The sequence below is a fragment of the Nycticebus coucang genome, chromosome 22, assembly GCF_027406575.1.
Source record: "Nycticebus coucang isolate mNycCou1 chromosome 22, mNycCou1.pri, whole genome shotgun sequence".
Taxonomy (NCBI): Eukaryota; Metazoa; Chordata; class Mammalia; order Primates; family Lorisidae; genus Nycticebus; species Nycticebus coucang.
In genome coordinates this window covers 15,913,934-15,923,655 of record NC_069801.1, presented here as the reverse complement: position 1 = coordinate 15,923,655, position 9,722 = coordinate 15,913,934, and the positions used below count along the sequence as shown (strand labels likewise).

Here is a 9,722-nt window from a genome sequence, read left to right as displayed (position 1 = left end):
ACAGAGCTACAGGTGCTGAGCCTGAACTCTAAATTTTATTTAGAGATCTTGGGTGCTGCAGGAGACTTACAGGTAAGAGAGAAAGAAAACAAAGGATCGACCACAGGGGTTTTGGTTATGGGCATAAACTGGCTCTGGCTGATTTAGCAGCAAGGGAACTAACTTGGAAGGATATTGGGTTAGTCCCAGGGCATTGCCAGGTGGAAGAACCAGGCATAGAGACCTTGGGGCCAAGAAACTGTCCAAATCACCCACAGAACTGGTCAGGTAAGAAACAGCTGAGCCCTGGAGGCCTGCACTGCCAATCACGACCCACGTGGGAGCCGCTTTCAGCCCAGCCGCTGCTGTCTCAAGCACCGTCTCTCCATCCCTGTAAGTCTGCCTGTCTATATTTGTATCTATTTATTTATCTGTCTATATTTATACATCTAACAAAATAACTTTTTCCACTTAGCTATTTTCTTACAAAGTCGCCTTTGCTCTTTGTGGCTCTTTATTCTTCCAACATAATTTAGAATAAGTTTGTTGTATTTCTCCAAAAAGCTCATGCCTGTAATTCTAACACTCTGGGAGGCCAAGGCAAGAGAATCATTTGAGGTCAGGAGTTGGAGACCAGTCTGGACAAGAGCAAGGCCCTGTCTCTATGAAAGAAGAAAAGAGCGGGGCAGGCAGCTGGGGTGCGGGGCGGCCCTGGAGTAGGGGCTGTGGCGGTACGCTGGGACTCTGCTGCGGTGGCTGCGGGGCTAACGAGAAATTACTAAAGTTCCCGGGGAAGCAGCGTAGAATTTACTGAGAACATTATGGATGGAGAGGAGAAAACCTATGGTGGCTGTGAAGGCCCCGATGCCATGTATGTCAAATTGATACCTTCTGACGGTCATGAGTTTATTGTAAAAAAGGAACATGCACTAACATCAGGAACAACAAAAGCCATGTTGAGCGGCCCAGGTCAGTTTGCTGAGAATGAAACCAATGAGGTCAATGTTAGAGAGATCTCTTCACATGTGCTATCAAAAGTATGCATGTATTTTACCTACAAGGTTCGCTACACTAACAGCTCCACGGAGATTCCTGAATTCCCAATTGCACCTGAAATTGCACTGGAATTGCCAATGGCTGCGTACTTCATAGATTGTTAAATAAAATAAATTATAATAAACTGTTAATTTTTTCAGTATTTAATACCTGTAGTTCAGTTAGTAACTTTTTCATATATAGCATGTTGCCTGTATGCAGTTGAACTATAAAGTTCATTGCAAAACAGATTACCTTGTTTTTTGCATAGCAATCAGGGTTGAAGTTTGTTTGCTATATCAACAAATTAAGGACATTTTCACAAACAAATAAAAAATATGCCAATTTGTATTTATTGGCAATTTATAAAGGTTTTGCTTTATCCTTTGGATGTGACCTTTATTTATTTTTTTATTTTATTTATTATTATTTTTTTTTTTTGGCTGGGGCTAGGTTTGAACCTGCCACCTCTGGCATATGGGACCAGTGCCCTACTCCTTGAGCCACAGGCGCCACCCTGGATGTGACTTTTAAAAGTTGAGCAATGATGATACAGTAAATGCTGCAATTTAGGCATAAATGAACACATACTACAGGTAAAAAATGGGGCTAAGTATTTTTATGTTTTTAGTGTTTTTTTAAAAACCTATTCTGGTCATGTAGCCGCTGTTAGCATTACTAGAGTTATGCAAATAAGTGCATTATAAACATGTTTATAACTTAGTCGAAACATTGATTTTTATAACTCTTCAAGAATAAGAGTTGAAATTTCTTTTTTTTTTTTTGGCCGGGGCTGGGTTTGAACCCGCCACCTCCGGCATATGGGACCGGCGCCCTACCCGCTGAGCCACAGGTGCCGCCCAAGAGTTGAAATTTCTTATGTCTTTTGATAAACTGCAGTATTGTTTAAGTGTGTCTTGTCCTTTTGTTTGTTGCTACAATTTAAGAAATTTACTTAAAAGCAATTTGGGGAGGTAACTAGGGACAGCTTTTGAAGCAGTAACTGATCTATATAGTCAGATGGTCAACAAGATGGTCTACATGGCTTAGAATGCTTGTGCAGTGTGCATTTTGGACTGACCAAAGTACTGTATTTTCATTGACTATAAAGTTTCCTTTGCAATTTAAAAAAAAAAGAAAGAAGAAAAGAGAAAAGAAAGGAGAGGAGAAGAGAGGATATGGGAAGGGAAGGGAAGAGAAGAAGGAAGGAAAGAAAAAAGAGAAAGAGAGGAAGGAAGGAAGGAAGGAAGAAAAATTTAGCTGGGTACAGTGGTATGTGCCTGTAGTCCCAGCTACTCAGGAGGCTGAAGCAGGAGAATTACTTAAGCCCAGGAGTTTGAGGCTGCAGTGAGTTATCGTAATACCACTGTACTCTGTCCTGAGTAACAGGCCAAAATAAGTAAATAAATAAACAAACAAATTAATTTAAAAATCCATTTAGCTCACCCATACATGAATGGATTAATAAAATGTGATATATGCATACTATGGAGTACTACTCAGCCATAAAAACAATGGTGATCTAGTTAGTTTCTTTTGTGACAACCCGGATAGAAATGGAAACCATTGTTCTAAGTGAAACTTCACAAGAATGGAGACACAAGTACGTACTCAATACCAAATTGGAGCTAATCGATCAACACTCAAGTGCACATAGGGACTTGTGGAAGTCAATCTCAGTGAAAATCCAGCTAGGCGAAGGAGGAAGGAGAGGATGGGTAGATTTACACCTGTTGGGTACAGTGCACGTAATCTGGGTGAAGGGCACACTTATAACTTTAAATCAATCTGTACAGAAACTAAGTATGTAAAAGAAATGTGTACTCCTAATATTCTGAAATCTTTTGAAAATCCATCTAAACTTTCGCTTGCTGGTATACTAAATTTATAGATAAGGAGAATGAGCAAATTTAAAACATGAAGTTACCCTAGCCATGAATATGGAATAGGGACTTATTAGGTCGTCTTTTATGCCCTTGAATAAAATGTTGTAACTTCTACCTTAAGAATCTTTTGCATTCCTAGGCGGCGCCTGTGGCTCAGTCAGTAAGGTCCCGGCCCCATATACAGAGGGTGGCGGGTTCAAACCTGGCCCCGGCTGAACTGCAACCAAAAAATAGCCGGGCGTTGTGGTGGGCACCTGTAGTCCCAGCTACTCGGGAGGCTGAGGCAGGAGAATCCCTTAAGCCCAGGAGTTGGAGGTTGTTGTGAGCTGTGCGATGCCATGGCATGCTACCGAGGGCCATAAAGTGAGACTCTGTCTCTACAAAAAAAAAAAGAATCTTTTGCATTCCTAAGGTTAATTTCTACATACTTTTTTTTTTTTTTTTTGCAGTTTTTGGCTGGAGATGGGTTTGAACCCACCACCTCTGGCATATGGGACTGGCGCCCTACCCCTTTGAGCCACAGGTGCCGCCCCTACATCCTTTTTTTTATTAAGTCATATACACATAGATCATGAATACATTTATGCATTTGTGGGGTACAATGTGTTGATTTTTTATACAATTTGTAGTGCTTACACCAAACTAATTAATATAGCTTTCACCTCATTTACTTAATTATTGTGTTAAGACATTTATGTTCTATACTTGACAGATTAGACTTGTACCCTTGCAATATGAACCATAGGTGTGGTCCCACTGTTTACCATCCCTCTATCAAACCTCCCTTCCCCCTTCACTTCTCTTCTTCATCCTCGGCACTATAGTTGTGATCTATCTTTCATAAGAAAGTGTGAGTAATTATAAATTGGTTTCATAAAAGTACTGAGTACTTTGGATACTTTTTCTCCCATTCTTGAGATACTTTACTAAGAAGAATGTGTTCCAGGTCCATCCATGTAAACATAAAAGAGGTAAAGTCTCCATCTTTTTTTATTTTTATTTATTTATTTTTTTTTTTAAGAGACAGAATCTCACTTTGTCCCCCTCGGTAGAGTACTGTGGCGTCACAGTTCACAGCAACCTCTAGCTCTTGGGCTTAGGTGATTCTCTTGTCTCAGCCTCCTGAGTAGCTGGGACTACAGGCACCCACCACAATGCCCAGCTATTTTTAGAACTAGGGTCCCACACCTGCTCAGGCTGGTCTCGAACTCCTGAACTCAAGAAATCCACCCACCTCAGCTTCCCAGAGTGCTAGGATTACAGGTGTGAGCCATTGTGCCGGCCTTTTTTTTTTCTTTTTTGTAATTAAAAGCATGTTGTGGAGTGGGTCTTTCAAATTATGTAAATATTCCATTCTCATCAAACTGCAATATGGACTAATAGTTTTCTATTTAATGAAGTTGGTTATTATCATTGTGATTTTTTCTTTCAAATTCTCCCATTTCTGTCCACGTGGAGGCCTTTCAAGTTGAATATGTCCTTTTGACACGGCCCCGTCATTTTCTGAGCATTTCCTTGCTTTTTCACACAAGAGGACCTACACTCATCTTCTACTTTCTCTGCCCCAATCCTGGACCCAGCCATTTGTCCAAGGAGCTCACATTCTTTTTTTTCGGAGACAGAGCCTCAAGCTGTCGCCCTGGTAGAGTGCTGTGGCATCACAGCTCACAGCAACCTCAAACTCTTGGGCTTAAGCAATTCTCTTGCCTCAGCCTCCCACGTAGCTGGGACTACAGGTACCTACCACAATGCCAGGACATTTTTTGATTGCAGCCGTCATTGTTGTTTGGCGGGCCGGGCTGGATTCGAACCCGCCAGCTCAGGTATATGTGGCTGGCACCTTAGCCGCTTGAGCCACAGCGCCGAACCAGGAGCTCACGTTCTTTATAGTGGAGAATGGTATTTAGAAGCCAAGATCTGAGTCCTGGGGGTGCTCATTGACAGTGGAATATCACTGCCGGCAGGCTCTCTCAGTGGATAGAGTATCACTATCTTTGCCCCATGTGGGTTCCAGCATCTGCTGCCAGGCTTCCCTCATGCTGGAAGCCTCTACATGAGCCCCAATATCTCACACAGGCTGCCCTCTTCACAAATGCCCACTTTGGCTGGGCATGGTGGCTCATGCCTGTAATCTTAGCACTCTGGGAGGCCAAGGCAGGTGGATCACCTGAGCTTAGGAGTTCAAGACCAATCTGAGCAAGAATGAGACCCCCTCTCTAAAATAAATAGCCAGGCAATGTGCCGGGTGCCTGTAGTCCAGCAACTCGGGAGGCTGAGGCAAGAAGATCACTCGAGCCCAAGAGTTTGAGGTTGGTGTGAGCTGTGACACCATGGTACTCTAGCAAGGGCAACAAAGTGAAACTCTGTCTCAAAAAAAAAAAAAAAAATACCGACCTTGTTGTGCCCCATTAATGACATTAGGCCTCAATTTTTCAGGAAGGGAAGGGAAAAGGAAAAAGATAGATACTTAATTATTTTACTTTCCTTTATATTTTCTAGTTGATTTTTGCTGGTATAGAAAAATGCTATTAAGTTTTATAGGTCGATCTTTTACTTGTATCTGGTAAATATTGCACTGCTTTTTCTTTGTAGGTGGTTATATAATCTATAAGTAATGGCCATTCTACCTCTTATCCTCCTATCCTTATGCCTATTTTCCATTTCTCTTTATAATATCAGAAAGAAACCCAGGGTTAAGTTCAGTGATATCAGGCATCCTCCATCTGTTCTGATCTGGGAGGTACCTAAAGCTTGTGCTATAATAAGATGTTTGTTCTAAAATTTTGGCATATAGGTGGGCCCATTGGCTCATGCCTGTAATCCTAGCACTCAGGGAGGCCGAGGTGGGTGGCCTGAGCTCACAGGTTCGAGACCAGCCTGAGCCAGAGTGAGACCCCATTTTTAAAAATAGCTGGGCATTGTGGCAGGTGCCTGTAGTCCCAGCTACTCAGGAAGCTGAGGCAAGGGGATCACTTTGAGCCCAAGAGTTTGAGGTTGCTATGGTTATGACACCATGGCATTCTACCGAGTGTGACGAAGTGAGACTCTGCCTCAAAAAAAAAAAAAAATTTTTAATTTTGGCATATAATTTTTATCAAGTTTTGTAAGTTCTATTCCTAGTTTGTTAATAATTTTTGAAAATAAAAATTACTGAGTATATGAAAAGCCTTTTGTGTATACATATGTGCCTGTGATGAAATAATCTTCTTTTTCTTCTTTAGTCTCTTAATTAACACAGAAAATTTAATGGGTGAACCTTTTGTTGGTTCATTCTTCTTGTCTGACATAAACATAAACTCCATTTGGTTGTGAGTTAAAAAAAATAAACATAGGATTTGGTTAGTCAATATTTTACTTAAGATTTTCATCTTGTGTTTATAGGTGAAATGAACCTAAAATTTTCTTTTCTTGTCTTGTTTGTTTTTCCAGTTTTGAAAGTAAGATTGCGCTGCCTCATAAAATGCATTAATTTCTCCCCTTTTTCCTGATCTTCCTGCTCTACAGTTTAAAGATATTTGAGGCCAGACACGGTGGTTCACACCTGTAATCCTAGCACTCTGAGAGGCCGAGGCAGGTGGATTGCTTGAGCTCAGGAGTTCAGGACCAGCCTGAGCAAGAGTAAGACCTTGTCTCTACTAAAAATAGAAAAACTAGCTGGGCATTGTGGTTGGTGCCTGTAGTCTCAGCTACTTGGGAAGCTGAGGCTGAAGGATCAGTTGAACCCAGGAATTTGAGGTTGCTGTGAGCTATGATGACACTACCCATGGCACTCAATCCAGGGCAACAGAATGAGACTCTGTCTCAAAAAAATAAATAAAAAAGGACATTTGATAGCCAGAGAGAGGGATGGGCTTGACAAAGGTCACACAGAGAGTTAGTGACATTTTCTTTTCTGAAAAAAGACCCTTCTTGAAGACATCACTCTTGTGGGCTCCTTTGACAGGCAGAAATGCTCTGGCTACTGCGTGGTGCCAATTAGGGACAATAACATTGGTGGGGGGCGGGGGGTGGTGGTGCCTGGAGTTCAAGTCCCTGGTTTGCCACAGGACTTAGCCTCCACAGCCTTGTGCACTGTTCTCCTCCTCCAGCAAATGGAAGCACGGAAGCTGGTAACCCTGGGGACTGTTCTGTCTCCGAGGACTGAGGCCTATGTGAGTCTCAGACCCTCTTCATGGGAGTCAGGCCAAGCCTCAGAGATACAAAAAGAACCTGGTGATGAAAGGAAGTACTTGGTGGCAGCTCTGTCCACACAGACAGCCTACGCCAGGGGTCTGTAATCCCAGACGTGGCCGGGCTTGCAGCCTCATGCGGATCTCCACGTCTGAGAGAGTAGGCTCTGGGTTCTGAGTCCTCTGAGACATCAGGAGGGCAGAAGAGGCTCACTACCTACGGGCAGGGAGGTCAAACCTGGTGGATCACTGGCTCACCCTGGATCCTTCCTCCCTGGCCCTCCAGAGACCTTGTACTAGACAGAGGAAGGCATGAGGCCCGCTGAGCCTGGATATAGGACCTTGCCAGAAGACTGCTGCGGGGACCCTGACCCTTCTAAAGTCCAGATGGTTCCCCTTTCCTTCTCCCTCAGGCCCGCTCTGCTTCTCTGCCAACTCTGTTACCTACCTCCTAGTAGGTGACCCACAAAGCCTCTGTCACTCACCCGCCCCCAGTCCCACGTTCCAGCCTGAACTCTGCTCTCTCAATCCCAGCACAAGTACCTCTCCCCTCTCCAGGCCTTCCCTACCCAAGGAGGCTCATTGCTCAACCAGACCTGGTTCTTCATTCCCTTCTGCCCAGACCTCCCTGCTTACCTGAGTGGGTCTGCTTTGGGCCTGGGAAACGGCCAGGATCGGATCCAGTGGCCTGTTTGTTTCCCTCTTGGCTCATCTAAGGCTGCTGCTCCTCTCTGCCCCTCCTGTTCTCGGACACTCCCTGGCCTCTACTTGGCTGTGCCCAGCCCACTGGAGCCCTATTCCCCACCCGTACAAGGTTCCATGCTGGCCAGATCTCCTCTGCAGGCCCCATCATTGCTCTTGGGTACCACAACCTGAAGGGTCAAGTCCAGTCCTTCTTTGGATGGACATCTGCTGCCCCCTGCTGGTAATTTTGTTATAAAACCTCACTAGTTTTCCAGGCCTGGATGCCAACCAGGTGATCCTTTCTTATCACAGCTGTAAGCATTTATGTATGCTTTTTCTTTGAAACAGAGTGGCATCCTGTCATGTGAGGTAGAGTGCCATGGCATCATCATAGCTCACGTCAACCTTAAATTCCTTTGGGCTCAAGAAATCCTCTTGCCTCAGCCTCCCAAGTAGCTGTGACTATTGGTGCCTGCCATGATGCCCAGGTAATTTTTCTTTTCTTTTCTTTTTGGAGACAAGAGTCTCACTTTGTCGCCCTCGGTAGAGTGCTGTGGCGTCACAGCTCACAGCAACCTACAGCTCTTGGACTTAGACAATTCTCTTGCCTCAGCCTCCCAAGTAGCTAGGACTACAGGCACCCACTACAACACCTAGCTATTTTTTTTTTTTTTTTGTAGAGACAGAGGCTCACTTTACTGCCCTCGGTAGAGTGCCATGATGTCACAGGACTCACAGCAACCTCCAGCTGGGACTACAGGTGCCCGCCACAACACCCGGCTATTTTTTGGTTGCAGTTCAGCTGGGCCTGGGTTTGAACCCGCCACCCTCGGTATATGGGGCCAGCGCCCTACTCAATGAGCCACAGACGCTGCCCCCCAGCTAATTTTTCTATTTTTAGTAAAGATGGGCTCTTACTCTTTCTCAGGCTGGGCTTGAACTCCTGAGCTCAAGTGATCCTCCTACCTCGGCCTCCCAGAGTCCTAGGATTACAGGTGTGAGCCACTGTGCCCAGCCTCCTGTTTTTTCTAACTGCTTTTTCACAATTTAATCAGGTAGGTTCTGTTGTTGTCCCCATTTTACAGATTGGAAACTAAGGCACTGAGATGGCAAGTCACTTGACTAAGGGGTAGAGGTGGGTTTTGAACCCCATACAATTAATAGTAAGAATGCCAGCAGCCAGCATTCACCCGGCCCTTCCTCAGGGTTCAGAGCTGCCTTAGGCTCGTTAAATGCGTGACCTCCTTAAACCTTCCCTCCCACTTTCCACAACTTAGTATCACATCCTTCTCCGCCCTGCACCCACCCCTCCCACAAACACAGCCAGCATGGCCTCCCCACTACCCACGGGGGCCCCTCACACTGCCAACAAAACACTCACAACTCTCCTGCCCCGACACCCCCAGTTTCCCTACCCCTTCTCCACTGCAGGCCAGTCTGTGCCCCAGGCCTCTGGGTCCATTTCCTTCCTGCCTTCAGCAAATTATCCCTCTCTCCCGAGGTCCGCATGACCCTCTCTACAGGAAAGCCCTTCTCTGACCTAATGGAGGGTGGCCTCCATCTCTTCTCGCAGCTGCCCGTGTCATGTGCTTTGGTGTGTGACAATTTGCTGCTGTTGGCCTCACTCACTGGACCATGAGCTCCCAGAGGAGGCCCGTGGCTGTTTTCTCACTGTGAGTTCAGCACCTGCACAGAGCTGGCACCTGGTGGCTTCTCAGTACACATTTGTCAAAAGCGTGGAAGGAACAGAGGGAAAGGTATTGTTCTCTCTGTTTTGTTTTGTTTTATTTTATTTGTGTTTTTGAGACAGAGTCTCACTTTGTCACCCTCAGTAGAGTCTCACTCTTGCTCAGACTGTTCTCTAACTCCTGAGCTCAGATGATCCACCTACCTCAGCCTCCCAGAGAGCTAGGATTACAGGCATGAGCCACTGAGCCTGGCCTATTCTCTTTGTTTTTTTAAAAGGGAG

The 9,722-nt window shown here is 44.9% G+C and overlaps 1 protein-coding gene across 1 annotated transcript; it reads left to right on the top strand.

The window, feature by feature from the left end:
• Positions 1-680: 680 nt before the first annotated feature.
• On the top strand, positions 681-1,361 carry LOC128575316 (elongin-C-like). Its single transcript, XM_053576905.1, has one exon. It carries the CDS (start codon positions 801-803, stop codon positions 1,137-1,139), a length of 339 nt encoding a protein of 112 aa, XP_053432880.1. The 5' UTR covers positions 681-800; the 3' UTR covers positions 1,140-1,361.
• Positions 1,362-9,722: the final 8,361 nt, after the last annotated feature.

Coding starts and splice junctions, on each gene's coding strand:
- LOC128575316 (XM_053576905.1), top strand. CDS start 801: ATGGATGGAGAGGAGAAAACCTATGGTGGCTGTGAAGGCCCCGATGCC.